Raw genomic sequence first — 16,532 nt, forward strand, 5'->3', positions numbered from 1 at the left:
ATTCATGGGAGTGTCTGGAAGCAAGAGAAAGACATGCAGATATCAGAGTTAAGTACTTTAGCTGCTACTTCTTTCTTTTCTTCCTTTCATACTTTTTTTTTTTTTTTAAGCTTTAAAAAGATAAGGAAAGTAAGCATAGAAAAGATCCTCTGCTAGAGCCATGGGACCTGAAGCTGAGATTTTTTTAGTTTCAGCTATTTCAATAAACATTTCAAAGAAAATTTCAGAAGGGGTACTGGCAACTTGAGTGAGATTTAGTGATGTTTAAATAAATGTTAATAAGTTATACTTCAAAAGAAAAGAAAATATAAAGGTAGCTTGGCCATCTTGTGGTTATACATAAACTAAACAGGGAGTCCATCCTATGACTAGAAAACTGCAGACTTTGAAAGACTTCAGAGCCCCACGATTGATAAGAATGGGACCTCTGAAACCAGATGACCTGGGTTCCTACTGCAATTCTGCCATCTCTAAACTGTATCACTTTAGGCAACTATTTAACCTTTCTGTGCTTCAAGGTCCTCATCTGTAAAATGAGGCTACTAATAGAACCTATCTCTGAAGATTAAGAAAGTTAACATACCTCTTGCTCCTTTTCTCCCCCTACCTCCTCCCCCTCTTCTCCTTCCCTCTTCCTCCCTCCCTCTGCCTCCTTCTCTCTTTCACCCTCTCTCTATTCCTCTCCCTTTCTCCCTCCCCCTCTCTCTCTCCCTTTCTCCTCCCTCTCTCTGTCCCTCTCCCTCTTTTTTCTCTCAGCTCCCAATCATTAAAGAGAAAATGCTGCTATCAGTAGCTTTCAGACCTGGGATTTCGACTTTTGGCTATAACAAGAACAACAAGCCATATGTATCATTGTCTCAGCAGATGGCACCACCTAGTCCAAATAACAGTACCCCTAACAGTAACAGTGGGAGCAATGAAAATGACCAGCTGAGCAAAACCAACCTGTACATCCGGGGATTGCAACCAGGCACTACTGACCAGGACCTTGTCAAGTTGTGTCAGTCATATGGCAAGATTGTCTCCACTAAAGCCATCCTGGATAAAACTACAAACAAATGCAAAGGCTATGGCTTTGTGGACTTTGACAGTCCTTCAGCTGCACAGAAAGCTGTAACAGCCCTGAAAGCCAGTGGTACAGGCACAGATGGCAAAGCAACAGGAGCAGGACCCCACAAATTTATACATATCAAACCTCCCACTGTTAATGGATGAGCAAGTACTGGAGGAAATGTTGAAGCCCTTTGGCCAGGTTATCTCCATTCGAATCCTTTGAGACACCAGTGGGACCAGCAGAGAGGTTGGCTTTGCAAGGATGGAGTCCACAGAGAAGTGTGAAGCCATCATCACCCACTTTAATGGAAAATATATTAAGATAACCCCTGGAGTACCAGCCCCATCTGATCCATTGCTTTGCAAATTTGCTGATGGTGGTCCAAAGAAATGACAGAACCCAGGAAATTTGTGCAAAATGAACGGGCCTGGCCAAGGAATGGAGACATGGGTGGTACGGCCTTTACCTATGACCCAGCGACAGCTCTTCAGAATGGGTTTTACCCAGCTCCGTATAACATCACTCCCCATACAGGATGCTCGCTCAGTCTGCACTCTCCCCATATCTTCCATCTCCCGTGTCTTCATATCAGAGAGTAACTCAGACATCTCCTCTACAAGTACTTAACCCGTCTTGGATGCACCACCAGTCACACCTCATGCAGCCTTCAGGTTCAGTTCTGACACCAGGCATGGATCACCTCATTTCTCTCCAGCCTGCCTCCCTGATGGGACCTCTTACCCAGCAATTGGGCTACCTGTCCCTCAGCACCACGGGCATGTACATGCCATCAGCTGCAGCCATGCAAGGAGCTTATGTCTCCCAGTACCCCCCTGTGACTTCTTCCAGTGTTTCAGTTGAGAAGAGCAGTGGCCAGCAAAATCAATTGACGGTGGACGCTCCCTCAGACCATAGGCTCTATTCTTTCCAGTTCAACAAGTTAACAGTGGATTTCCTTCCCCATCTTTGTTGAATACCAATGAATTCTTGGAGATGCTGATGCTCCCAGACTCCAGAGGGCTAATGAGGAACACAAACCATGAGTGGGTCCTGCTAAGAACTAACACTTGGCCATCGTTTTTCACAGGCCTGGGCCTAAAAAAGAAATCTCTGCACTCCTGCCCTCTTCTACTCCTCCATTCGTGAAGGAACCTGGGGGAACTGTCACTTTTTGTGTATAGTACATTCAAGGTGATCAAAAAAACTTTTCTTTTTTTTGCAAAGAAAAAAGAAAAAGAAAGTTAACATATACAATCAATGAATTAACATAGTGCCTGGATTATAACACTACGTATAATTAACTATTAGCTATTATTATTGCTCTTATTGTCACCTTATTTCTGCTACAGAAATAAGAATATAATCAATGTTTGAGGATAATCAGTATGTAAACAGTTATAAACATAGAGAGGCAATGTTGCTTAAAAATATAATCTCTTATTACCTGTATCATTCCGATGACTAGCCAAACAGCAGTAGATACTGCATATCTCAAAATGCGGCTGTAAGGAGCTATGTAGCTAGGTGGGCTTCTGGAAAGATTAGAGGATGAGTCCATTAATGCTAAGTTCTTGAATCCCACAACCTGAAGTAAATGAGAAAATAAAAATTTAAACGACATAAATGAGGAAAAGTTTTCTAGCTAGAAAATGAGATACTTCTCCCTATTCCTTACCTTAAAAAATGAAAACATTCAAGTTCATACAAACAGTAAAAAATCTAGATGAAAAACAGGAAAAAAATAGCGGCGTGAGGTGAGCCTCTGTAGTGCTCCCCTGGAATTTACAACAAATCGGACAACAATAACCCCACAAAGGACTGCCTGCACAGCAGACAGGCAAGACGAAGAGGCCCACTACTAAATTCCCTCCAGGTGGGTGAAACGCTCGAGCGGGGGAGGAGAGAGAGAAGTGTGGAGACTGAGCCCCGCGGGCGCAGGACACAGACCTAGCTCAGTGCTCCGTGCTCAATGCATCCTGGAACTACCGCAGCTGCGAGAGAGGGAAGGACTCAGATAGCTAGGTCTCTGCTTACGGCCCACAGGGCTGAAGGGGCAGCACATAACACGGCTGAACTCAACGCTCACAGCAGAGACCCCACGGAGCAAAGACTGAGGGAAGAGGGCTGAAAACGGTGGTTTAAGCCCTCACTGCCGAGCAGAGAACAGAAGCCTTAAGCACGGAGACTAGCCGCCCCCTCCCTACCCTCCCAGAGCTCGTCCCGCCCCCACCTGCCCGGTGCTAGAAGCGATAAAGTAGCAGTGTCGGATCAAAGGACAGAATATTTGCTGCTCTGAGAACTGTGGACCTCAGAAACAGATTCGCAGCTCAACTAGTTCCGGCAAAGGGGAAGGAGCTGTGGAAGCAGGACCAGCTGTGGTGGTGGTCGCCACCATTGGTCTGGGCCACCTCTCACAACTCTCCCTGCCCCTGGCTCCACATATCTGGGCAGATCCCTGCAGGAGTAAACAGAACTGCTGAAACATATGTGCTCTAAATCTGGTGCAGAAAGAGCTTTGGAACTTCAAAAGCTCTTCGCATACCTATCAACCTGTTGCAGAAGCCACTCCTGTAGATGTCTAGGAAGAGAAATAGTAAATCAGTGATTGCCATGGATAACCAAGGCAAAAAGACAGCTCAGAAAGAAAGTGAAAAGTCTCCAGAAAAGGAACTTAGAGATATGGACATTTGTGATTTAAATGACAGAGAATTCAAGATCGCAATTCTGAAACAACTGAACGAGATGCAAGAAAACACAGAAAGGCAGTTTAATGAACTCAGAAAAACAATCAAAGAACACCATGAGCATTTTACAAAAGAGATTGAAATCTTGAAAAAGACCCAAATAAAATTTCTGGAGATTAAGAACTCAATAGAAGAAATTAACAATAAAATATCCAGCTTAGGTAGTAGAGTTGACCAGATGGAGGAAAGAATCAGTGACATCGAAGATAGGAACCTGGAATTTACACAGATGGAAGAAGAAAGAGACTTGAGACTTAAAAGAAATGAAAAAACTCTACAAGAACTTTCTGACTCCATCAGAAAGAGCAATATAAGAATAATGGGCATACCAGAAGGAGAAGAAAGAGGGAAGGGAACAGAGAATATACTCAAAGAAATTGTTAATGAGAACTTCCCAAATTTGTGGACAGAACTGGATCCTCGAATCCAAGAAGCAAATAGAACACCTAATTACCTCAATCCCAACAGGCCTTCTCCAAGACATATTGTATTGAAGCTGTCTAAAATCAATGACAAAGAAAGAATCCTCAAGGCAGCCAGGGAAAAGAAGACGGTAACCTACAAAGGAAAGCCCATTAGATTATCATCAGATTTTTCAGCAGAAACTCTACAAGCCAGGAGGGAGTGGAACCAAATATTCAAACTATTGAAAGACAGAAATCATGAGCAAAGAATAATATATCCAGCAAAGATCTCCTTTAGATATGAAGAAGGAATAAAGACCTAACCGACATCCAGAAGCTGAGGGAATTTTCTAATACACGACCTGCACTTCAAGAAATACTAAAGGAGGCTATTAGACCACCATCAACAGGGACAACTTGTGGCAACCGAAACATAAAAAGGGGGAGCGTAAAGGCCTGAACTGGAATATGGGAATGGAGAAAGTAAGCGTGCTGAAGAAAATGGAATACTCTAAATATCAAACTTTCTTTTACATAATTTTAAGGGTAACCACTCAAAAAAAATCCAGAACTGAAATATATACTGTAATAAAAGAAGAAACAGAGGGAAACATCATAGAATACCACCACACAGAAATAACAGACAACAACAAAAAGGCAAAGAAACAATGGAGACACAGCCTTACCAAAAAACTAAAGACAGAATGACAGGAAATCCTCACATATCAATAATCACCCTAAATGTAAATGGACTGAACTCACCAATAAAGAGACACAGAGTAACAGATTGGATCAAAAAACTAAACCCAACCATATGCTGATTCCAAGAGACACATCTCAGCTACAAGGACAAGCATACACTCAAAGTGAAAGGGTGGAAATTGACACTCCAAGCAAATGGTACCCAGAGAAAATCAGGTGTAGCCATAATGATTTCCGATGAAACAGACTTCAGGGTGCAAAAGATAACAAGAGACAAAGATGGACATTTCATAATGGTAAAGGGGACTACACAACAAGAAGACATAACAGTCATCAATATTTATTCCCCCAATCAGGGAGCACCAAAATATACCAAGCAACTACTAACAGAACTAAAGGGAGAAATTGACCAAAACACAATCATACTAGGAGACTTAAATACATCATTGACAGCTATGGACAGATCATCCAAACAGAAGATAAATAGCGAAATAGCATTCCTAAGTGACACATTAGACGAAATGGACATAATTGACAAATATAGAGCACCTCATCTTAAAACATCAGACTATACATTCTTTTCTAGTGTACATGGAACATTCTCAAGGATAGACCATATATTGGGACATAAAATCAGCCTCAGCAAATTTAAGAAGACTGAAATCATACCAAGCATATTCTCTGATCGCAAGGCTTTGAAATTGGATATCAACTGCAAAAAGAAAGCAGGAAAATACACAAATACATGGAGATTAAACACATACTTTTAAAGAATGACTGGGTCAAAGAAGAAATTAGAGGAGAGATCAAAAGATACATAGAAACTAATGACAATAAAAATACATCCTACCAAAATTTTTGGGATGCCCCGAAATCAGTTTTAAGAGGGAAATTTATATCATTACAGGCCTATCTCAATTAACAAGAAAAATCCCAAATAAATAACCTCATGTTACACCTTAAAGAACTAGAAAAAGAAGAACAAGTGAAACCCAAGGTCAGCAGAAGAAAGGAGATAACAAACATCAGAGCAGGACTAAATGAAATAGAGAATAAAAAGACAATAGAAAAAATTAATGTGACAAAGAGCTGGTTCTTTGAAAAGATTAACAAAATTGACAAATCCTTGGCTAGACTCACTAAGATAAAAAGAGAGAAGACACTAATTAACAAAATCAGAAATGAAAAAGGGGAATTTACCATGGACACCACAGAAATACAAAGGATCATCCAAGAATACTATGAAGGACTATATGCCACGAATTCAATAAACTAGAAGAAATGGACAAGTTCTTAGAAACATAGCCTTCCAAGGCTGAATCATGAAGAAGTGGAAAATCTAAACAGGCCGATCACCAGTAACGAAATTGAATCAGTCATCAAAAACCTTCCCAAAATCAAGTCCTGGACCAGATGGCTTCACTAGTGAATGCTACAAACCTTCAAAGAGGATCTCATACCAATTCTGCTCAAACTCTTCAAAAAATTGAAGAAGAGTCAGTACTCCCTAACTCATTTTATGAGGCCAACATTACCCTGATACCAAAACCTGGTAAGGACAACACAAAAAAAGAAAACTGCAGACCAATATCTCTGATGAATACAGATGCTAAAATCCTAAACAAAATTCTAGCAAATAGAATACAACAATGCATTAAAAACATTATTCATCACGACCAAGTGGGGTTCATCCCCGGGGCACAAGGATGGTTCAACATTCGCAAATCCATCAATGTGATATATCACATAAACAAAATGAAGGACAAAAATCATATGATTCTATCAACTGATGAAGAAAAAGCATTTGATAAGATACAACATCCATTTATGATTAAAACACTTAATAAAATTGGTATAGAAGAAAAATACCTCAACATAATAAAGGCCATATATGACAAGCCCTCAGATAATCTCATAATTAACGGTGAAAAGCTGAAGCCCTTTCCTCTACGTTCAGGAACACGACAAGGTTGTCCCCTATCACCTCTGCTTTTCAACATAGTGTTGGAAGTCCTTGCCAGAGCTATCAGGCAAGAGAAAGAAATAAAAGGCATCCAAATTGGGAATGAAGAAGTTAAATTGTCACTCTTTGCAGATGACATGATGCTATATATAGAAAACTCTAAAGACTCCACCAAAAAGCTATTAGAAACAATCAATGAATACAGTAAAGTTGCTGGCTACAAAATCAACGTACAAAAGTCCATTGCTTTCCTATATACCAACAATGAAATCACAGAAAAATAAATAGAAAAAAACAATTCCTTTTGCAATTGCAGCAAAAAGAGTAAAATACCTAGGAATAAACTTAACCAAGGATGTGAAGGATTTATATGCTGAAAACTATAAAACATTTTTGAAAGAAATTCAAGAAGACACAAAGAAATGGAAAGACATTCCGTGCTTATAGATTAGAAGAGTCAACATAGTTAAAATGGCCATATTACCCAAAGCAATATACAGATTTAATGCAATCCCCATCAAAATCCCAATGGCATTTTTTTAAAGAAATAGAACAAAAAATCATCAGATTTGTTTGGAACCACAAAAGACCCCGAATAGCCAAAGCAATATTAAAAAAAAAGAACAATACTGGAGGTATCACACTCCCTGATTTTTGCTTGTACTACAGAGCTACAATAATCAAAACAGCTTGGTATTGGCAGAAAAACAGACACATAGACCAATGGAATAGAATTGAGAACCCAGAAATAAAACCACATAAATATGGTCAGATAATTTTTGACAGAGAAGCTAAAAACATACAATGCAGAAAAGACAGCCTCTTCAATAAATGGTGCTGGCAGAATTGGATAGCTACGTGCAAAAGAATGAAATTGGACTGCTATCTGTCACCATGTACCAAAATTAATTCAAAATGGATCAAAGACTTAAGCATAAGACCTGACACAATAAACTGCATTGAAGAAAACATAGGTACTAAACTTATGGACCTTGGGTTCAAAGAGCCTTTTATGAATTTGACTCCAAAGGCAATGGAAGTAAAAACTAAAATAAACAAATGGGATTATATGAAACTGAAAAGCTTCTGCTCAGCAAAAGAAACCTTGGACAAAATAAAGAGGCAACCAACTGAATGGGAGAAGATTTTTGCAAACAGTGCCTCCGATAAGGGGCTAATATCCAAAATATACAAGGAACTCAAGAAACTCAACAACAAAAAAACAAACAACCCAATTGAAAAATGGACAGAGGACCTGAAGAAACATTTCTCCAAAGAGGATATACAAATGGCAAATAGACATATGAAAAAATGTTCAACATCACTAATCATCAGAGAAATGCAAATGAAAAGCACAATGAGATATCACCTCACCCCAGTCAGAATGGCTTTCATCAACAAGACAAATAGTAACAAGTGTTGGAGAGGCTGTGGAGAAAAAGGAACCCTCATACACTGTTGGTGAGAATGCAGACTGGTGCAGCTGCTATGAAAGGCAGTGTGGAGGTTCTTCAAGAAATTACGAACAGAATTAGCATGTGACCCAGCAAGTGCTCTACTGGGTATCTACCCAAAAAATCTGAAAGCATTTCTCTATAGAGACACGTGATCTCCAATGTTCATTGCATCTTTGTTTACGGTAGCCAAGACATGGAAACAACCAAAATGTCCTTCGATAGAAGAATGGATAAAGAAGTTGTGGTATATATACACAATGGAATACTATTCGGCGTTAAGGAAAGATGATATAGGAGCATTTGTGACAACAGCGATGGATATTGAGAGTATAATGCTAAGTGAAATAAGTCAGACAGAAAAAGCAGAGAACCCTATGATTTCACTGATATGTGGTATATAAACCAAAAACAACAAAAGAACAAGACAAACAAATGAGAAAGAAAAACTCATAGACACAGACAATAATTTAGTGGTTACCAGAGGGTAAGGGGGTGGAGGGGTGGGTGATGAGGGTAAGGGGGATCAAATATATGGTATGGAAGGAGAACTGACTCTGGGTGGTGAACACACAATGGGATTTATAGACGATGTAATACAGAATTGTACACCTGAAATCTATGTAAATTTACTAACAATCGTCACCCCAATATATTTAATTAAAAAAAAAATCTAGATGAAAATATCCAGTATTTTTCATTACAAAGTACTTAATACAAAATATTCTCTTCAATATGACTAAGGACCAAATATAACCTTATTATTATATATACTGACGAAGCTCAAAAATTTCTGTCAAAAGAATGAAAGTTTCTTCAATTAAACTATCAATTAAAAACTAGCATTTCATGAATTTTTAACATATGCCAGGCACTATGCAAAATATTTTTATGATAAAGGAATCTATGACTAATAAATCCAGTATTTTCCAAATGTACTTGACTATAAAACTTCTTCTACATGTAATGCCTTTTAAAGCTTTAAAAAAAACCCTACTATAAATAAAACTTTGAGATATCATTCATGTCCTAGGGAAACACATATTCTCCTAGCTTTAAAAAAGGAAAAGAACAAGGAGGAAAAGAAGGAAAAAGGAAGTAAAGCAGACATATAGACATGAGTTAATAATTCCTGAGAAAACCAGTAACCCATATAAACAGTTTCCATATTTCAATCCCATATTCAGTACTGAATTACTTCCTTTAAAATTTCAACCAGACCTATGATAACTATAAAGGGCATTTACCCATTCATGTGTCTTGTTCAGCTGTAGCCCCAGCTCTTTACATAGAACATGGTTTATAGGTGTTCCATGATAATCTGTTGGAAAATTTCAACTTTATAATAGTGGTTCTAATACACGAATGAGAATAAGAATCATGGAGGGAGAGGAAGCTTTTTAAAAATGCAGATTACCTGGGTCACCTCAGAGCTATTGAATCAAACATAATCTCTAGGGGTGAGGAGAGGCATAGGTATTTTGCAAAAGCTTCCCAGGGGATTCTGGTACAAACCAATAGTTTAAAAGCCCTTACCTAGAGTAGTCGAATTCAATGAGAAAGAAAAATAAAATGGTGGTTGCCAGGGGCTGGGGAGAGGGGAGAAAGGGTAATTTTTTAAATGGATACAGAGTTTCAGTTTTGCAAGATGAGAAGAGTTCTAGAGATGGTTTGCATAACAATGTGAATGTACTTAACACTACTGAACCATATACTTAAAAATGGTTAATATGGTAAATTTCATGCTAGGTATATTTTACCATGATTTGAAAAAAGCCACTCCTTTTTAATGACTTGAACAATATTTTAACTCTTTTGCTGACATGAAAATTTAGCTGAATTAAATTAACATTTATGAAGTACCCAAAATTGCATACAATTACGTCAAATAGTTTATACCTCCAAAAGGAAGAGGACAGTAAGTACTTGAAAGAGTGGATTAATTTTTCTCACAGTCTGAATTTCATTCCATTCATTTGCTACAAAATATGTTCTCCATATGCTTACAGGAACTATAGCACTCCGTACACCACCCTCACCTAGTCAAGGAGATAAAATGAGTAAAAGGGTTTTATCTTCATTATTCTGCAAGGGTAGCAAAAGAATTTTGGTACAAATGGTTATTTCAGTTACCTTCAACAGCTTTAAGAATCTTTCCTTTAGGTCGCTCCCAATCGATAAAGAATATATCTATGGTAATCTGGGATATGAGCTTATGCAAAAATTGCAGAGCCTGAGAATGACAAACAAAACACCTAAAACATCTGCATTAAGCCTACTTATGAAAGCAATACTAATTCTTTAAGCAAATATACTGCAATCATAAAAAATGTAATTTTCAAAAGTGATAAATAAAGTTATAATACCATTAGGGAATCAATAAAAGCTTATCAAATAACATGGAATCGCCAAATTTAGAGAATTTTTATACACATTATTTCACCTTCCCTTCTTCCATCTTTGTCATAGGGATTAAAAAAAAAGGAGACATACTACGTCTACCTCGTATAGAGGCCTTACATAAACAACTCTTTCCCAAGTTTTCCAAAATACACTTTGTTTTCTAGATCATCTGACTTCTTTATAAGTAAAGCTATTTTTCAAATGAAATTTGTTTGTTGTAATTGAAGTTTTAAAATGCTTTCACAGTCTTTTTTCCTATTTCTGGTATTGAGATTTCTGATTTAAAAATGTGTTGTTGAAACACATCTTTTTCATTTACAGAAGTAATACGTTTAAACTGAGGCATTCTTCCTAGTAGATATTCGTTATTAATTAAATAAAGAATAAAAATCTAAGTATGGGATGATTCCTCTCTTCCAGAAACTCACAGATCAGTGGTAAAAGCAGTTAATAATCAAAATACAATTGACTGAGATCTACCACCACAAAGGCATTTAAACAGCTTCACAAACATTGACAGAACAATGAAGTAGGGAGAGGGATTGCTATGGGAAGAGGAGGAAAGGAATATGGAAACAGAAAATAAATTCTAAGATTTCAGCAATTTATCCAGGGTAGTACCTTCTACTCTCAATTAACAGAAACAGAATTCATGACTGAAGGCATTTTGTTCTGTTGTAAATGCATCATCAGACTTTAAATAAGAAATATCATTTATCAAATTAGTTATAACTCATATTAATTCAAACATATTTACAGCTTCTTAGGAAAAATTACTTCAGCCAGATTTTCAGAATGAGCTACTATAAATAAAAATAGACTTCCTCTGTAAAATAGAATAATTCATGTTCTATTTCAAAATCAAACTGAATTTTACACCAAAGATTTTGAAAGCACTTTAAAGACAAGTTTATTAGCAGGCCTTTAAATATGTTAACCTGTCCTTTGAAACTTACCTTCAGACCAAAAGCACATGCCACATAAGTAACAAAACTATTTTCCTGAGCTGGTATTGGTAGCAACACAGAGACAGACTTTTGTGCCTATGACAAAAATTACACGGTTAAATATGACCATACAAGATTTTTACTGAGCACAATTTATAACCCAAAGAAAGCATAAAAGAGGAAGGTGGTAATGTTCTCAGTAAACATAGCACAATCAGGGAATGATGAATTTAAAATTTGCTTCAATCAGAAATACCCCAAATAAAAACAGTTCCTTTAGAAAGAGTGCTTACCTGTTATTCAGGTATTGGCATTCAGGTTAAATTCAGAAACTCACTTACTTTGAAGAAAATAAGCCAATAAAGACCTGTTCCCACAGTGATGATAAAGAAAACATTGGCCAGATCGCCAGCATAGTATACCAAGAATTTCATAACTGTCTGCAATTTAAAAAGAGAATTACAGCTGTGATAGTTTCAGTATATTTATACTATTAGTTTAAATAACATATTATCTACCAGTTTCTCAAGCTTGAAGCCTTGTTTCATGTATCCATGGATCAGTTAGAAAGACCAACTGCGGCCACTTCCTAGATACCTTCTGGTCCTTACCTTTTGGTTCATTCACAATAGCCTCTATCTTATTCAACCCTTCTCATCTTTCACCATCTAAGAATATTAGAACTGCTTCCTAATTTTCTTAGGTTGGAACTCTTCTCCCCAGTCTATCCTCCATACTATCACCAGTTAGCTTTCTAAAATGTAAACTGGATTGTGTCACTCTCCTTCCTAAAAATGTACAGTGACTCACTAAAATATAAATTCCTGACCCATAAGGTCCTTCACAACATAGACCAAAATTAACTTTTTTAGCTTCATCTGCCAGTTCCAACCATTTTATTAACTACCCCTCACTTTCAGTGATTAACCACTTTCAATGATTAACCACTCCTCACTCTCATCTCAAATATTTTGTGGAATGAAATGGGCATTGTTTCATCAAATATTCTTCGCGTGAGCTCTGAGGGCAGAGACCATGTCTGTCTTTGCTCACTATCACATCCCCTAGCGCCTGGTAAAGTATCTGGCAGTCAGACAATATGCTCTTAGTGAGAAGGCACAGATAACCCCGCTTAAAGTTCACATCTCTGGGAAACCTTTCTTAACTATCCAAACAGTAAATCAACCCCTCCTCTGATTCGTCAGCACATTACCTTTGCAGTCAAGAAAGATATTCCAGCACAAACAAGTTACTATATTGCCTTTCTCATGTTCTTAATCAGCTAAATAAAAATACAAGGTATGATCAAACAATACGGTGAACGTTCAGATGAAACAAATATATTACAGTAAAAGACAGATTGCCATTAATCCTCCTCGATATACTCCCTCTCGCTTTAAACACACCTATCCCATCATTCTTGCCACTTTGTGAAGCAGTTCTGGAAGTCCTCTTTCATGAGTGTCTTTAGTTGTGCTGTTGTGGCTGCCTCAATGTCCTGAGTCTATTCAAAATGTTTACCTTTCACGGTCATTTTGATTTTGGGGAAGAGCCAGAAGTTACATGGTGCCAGATCTGGTGAATAAGGTGGATGAGGACACACTGTAATGTTTTTGACAGAATTGCCATACCAGAAGCAATGTGTGACATGGAGCGTTGTCATGATGGAGGATGATTTATGTCACACTTTAAAACACGCTTTCTCTCAACAGTAGCTTACACCCAACTGACTGCGCTGAACAAGTTGAAACTTGTCACATTGATACTAAGGTTCGAAGCACTGCTTCTCGTATTGAGGATCCCTGCCTTTCCGTTGGATGGCACTCAGCAACAGCATTAACTGTATTTTGTGATCACAATGGAAAGGCTCTGTGTCACACATCACTTCTGGTACAGCAATTTCTGTCAAATAAAAACATTACGGTGTGGGGCGGCCGGATGACTCAGTTGGTTAGAGCATGAGCTCTGAACAACAGGGTTGACGGTTCGATTCCCACATGGGCCAGTGAGCTGCGCCCTCCACAACTAGATTGAAGACAACGAGCTACTGCTGAGGTTCCGGAGGGGCAGCTGGATGTCTCAGATGGTTGGAGCATGAGCTCTCAACAACAAGGTTGCCAGTTCAATTCCCTTCCCACATGGGATGGTGGGCTGCGACCCCTGCAACTAAAGATTGAAAATGGTGATTAGATTTGGAGCTGAGCTGTGCCCTCCACAACTAGATTGAAGGAGAACGACTTGGAGCTGATGGGCCCTAGAGAAACACACTGCTCCCCAATTAAACACACACACACACAAAAACCCAAACAACAACAACAACAAAAACATTACGGTGTGACCTCATCCACCTTATTCACGAGATCTGGTACTGTGCAACTTCTGGCTCTTTCCCAAAGCCAAAATGACTGAAAAGGAAACGTTTTGAATAGATTCAAGATATAAAGACAGACACAACAGCACAACTAAAAACACTCATGAAAGAGGACTTCCAGAACACTTCAGAAAGTGGCAAGAATGATGGGAGAAGAGTGTTCGAAGTGAGGGGGATTATTTTGAGGGGGACTAATGGCAATGTGTATTTTACTGTAATAAAATTTTTTTAAAATTTAAACATTCACTGTATTGTTTGATCACACATTGTACCATCTATTACTGAACTGCTGTAAAAATTAAATGAGTAGAAAATTTGTTTAACTTCTGCCACAATTTCATCATGTGTAAAATGGGAACGATAATAGTAATACCTAACTTCATAGAACTATTGTGAGGATTAAATGATTTATACATATAAAGATTTAAAAAACTGCCTGGCACATTGTAAATATTCAGTAAATGATAGATGAAAATAAAAACAAATATAAAAAAAGATTAAATAAGAAATAAAACTATAAAGTTAATAACAAAATAAAACATGTGAAAAAGTCTTTTTGATCTTGAGATAGGAAAGGTTTTCTTAAGTAAGATTCTAAAAGCATATAACATAACATGAAAAACTGTTTAGATGTGACAATACAATATCAAAACAGTTTCTGCTAAACAAAGGAATACATAGATCAAAGAATAGACAGATCACACTTGGAAGAAATTTCAACATCAAAAACCAAAAGGGAATTCATATTTAGAAACAGAAAATAACCTTTAAACAGACAAGAAAAACTGGAAATCTAATAGAAAAATGGGCAAGAGATATAAACAGACAATTCACAGACAGGAAAATCCAAATGATTAGTAAATCATATGAAGAGTAATCAGAAAAATGAAAGACAAATCAACAATGACATACTATTTATGTCACCAGATTGGCAAAAAAGTGAAAGGCTAGAAAAGCATCACATGTTGGCAAGGATATGAGGAAACAAGAATAGCACTGCTGGTGGGAGTGCAGACTGGCATACAGCAAAGTGGGAGGAAAATGAGGTGTGCATGTACTTCTCCTAGTTATATACCCCAGAGAATCTCAAGGCAAACTTTTTACTCATCCTGTAGCTGTGTCTTATTAGAAAAACATAAAGTAGTCAAAGATAAAAATATACTTAAAAACTCCTGAGACCATACCTGTAAATCAATCATGGGACTTCCAATGCGCCTCTTCCACCCTGCCGTCTTCAAAAGAGACGATAAAACAGCTAGCCCACCCAACACACCCAAAGCAATCTAAAGGATAAAAAGAAAATTTAGGAATTGATGTAATTTTCCTCAACATTCAAATACTGTAAATAGAAAGTAAGTCCTCGAAAAATGGTGGTGGAAGGTATGCTCAAAGGACATAGGAACCAGACTGAAGGAACTCCTAATGGCCAAATCTGGGACAGCTTGACAAAGAAAATAGAAATGGCTTATAATCACTAGAATAAATAAATATACATGAGTCCATGTTGATTTAAATAAACTGAATAAATAAATGTGTGCAAAGGGACAGCTCCTCTCCATAGAATTCCAATTGACAAATATAGAAGAAATGATGGAAATAGAAAAATCACCATCCCACAAATATCACATTAATACTTTTTACAGGCAAGAATTGTCAATGGAGACTAAAATTAGAGGGCAAAAGAATAATGAGAAATAAGATATTTGCACAATCTCCAAGTATCTCCTCACAAGATATTTATTAATTATAAATGGTAAAATACAGTGGAGAACTCTGCAGACACCATCTTAGCTACACGATCAAAGTTAACATCATTAATAAGACATACTGACATCAAGTATCTTCTGATATGATTTGCTGAGAAGGTTATAACATCATTTCTGTGCTATCCGTCCTAAAACTACATTTAATGATGGGAAAATATCAGGTAAGCCCAATGAAGGCCACAATAACTGACTCTGCAAAAGTGTTAGGGTCAGTCATGAATGACAAAGAATGACTGAGGAAATGTCACAGACAGAAGGAAACGTGTCAGTAGAAAGCAATATGCGACCCTGGACTACGTCCTAAAACAGGAAAATAGTGAAAAAACTTGTGATATTCAAAGACTATTTAGTTAACAGGACTACATCAATATTAATTTCCTTATTATGATCATTATACTATGGTTAAGATGTTAACATTTGGGGAGGCTGGGTGAAGGATATATGGCAAATCTATTTTGACAACTTTCCTGTACATCTAAAAAATTTTTTTAAATTAAAAATATGCTGTAAATATTTCAACAGGTTAAAATAAACTCACGTCTGTCTGCACATGCGCATCTCCTTGATTCATTTCATATGTGACTGAGAAAGAAATCTAGTGTTTAAAAAGAAGCAAATTAGCCATACGGAAATTACATAACACAAACTACTTTTTCTATAAAAAACATATTTGTAGCTGGATTGTACCATAAATGCCATATTTTTGAACGATCAGTATTATTAG

General features: G+C 37.4%; 1 protein-coding gene and 1 pseudogene across 5 annotated transcripts in view; one reads left to right on the plus strand and one right to left on the minus strand.

Annotated features, from left to right (window-relative positions):
* Nucleotides 1-16,532, minus strand: part of TMEM67 (transmembrane protein 67) — a 69,644-nt gene that overhangs the window by 15,571 nt on the left and 37,541 nt on the right. For all 4 annotated transcript variants that reach the window (XR_013994810.1, XR_013994811.1, XM_081071134.1 and 1 more), the window contains exons 15-21: nt 16,347-16,403; nt 15,227-15,325; nt 12,013-12,111; nt 11,681-11,767; nt 10,455-10,554; nt 10,221-10,360; nt 2,499-2,639 (exon numbers count right to left, since the gene is read on the minus strand). Coding sequence is in view for 2 of the 4 variants with exons in the window: in XM_081071134.1 (XP_080927260.1) it covers nt 2,499-2,639; nt 10,221-10,360; nt 10,455-10,554; nt 11,681-11,767; nt 12,013-12,111; nt 15,227-15,325; nt 16,347-16,403 (723 nt within the window). In the remaining 2 variants the exon portion in view is untranslated. The remainder of the gene's footprint in view (nt 1-2,498; nt 2,640-10,220; nt 10,361-10,454; nt 10,555-11,680; nt 11,768-12,012; nt 12,112-15,226; nt 15,326-16,346; nt 16,404-16,532) is intronic.
* Nucleotides 778-2,043, plus strand: LOC308506993 (RNA-binding motif, single-stranded-interacting protein 2-like; annotated as a pseudogene). The gene has a single exon. The product of its transcript is annotated as an RNA-binding motif, single-stranded-interacting protein 2-like (transcript).

This window comes from Rhinolophus hipposideros (genome assembly GCF_964194185.1).
Source record: "Rhinolophus hipposideros genome assembly, chromosome: 13".
Classification (NCBI taxonomy): domain Eukaryota; kingdom Metazoa; phylum Chordata; class Mammalia; order Chiroptera; family Rhinolophidae; genus Rhinolophus; species Rhinolophus hipposideros.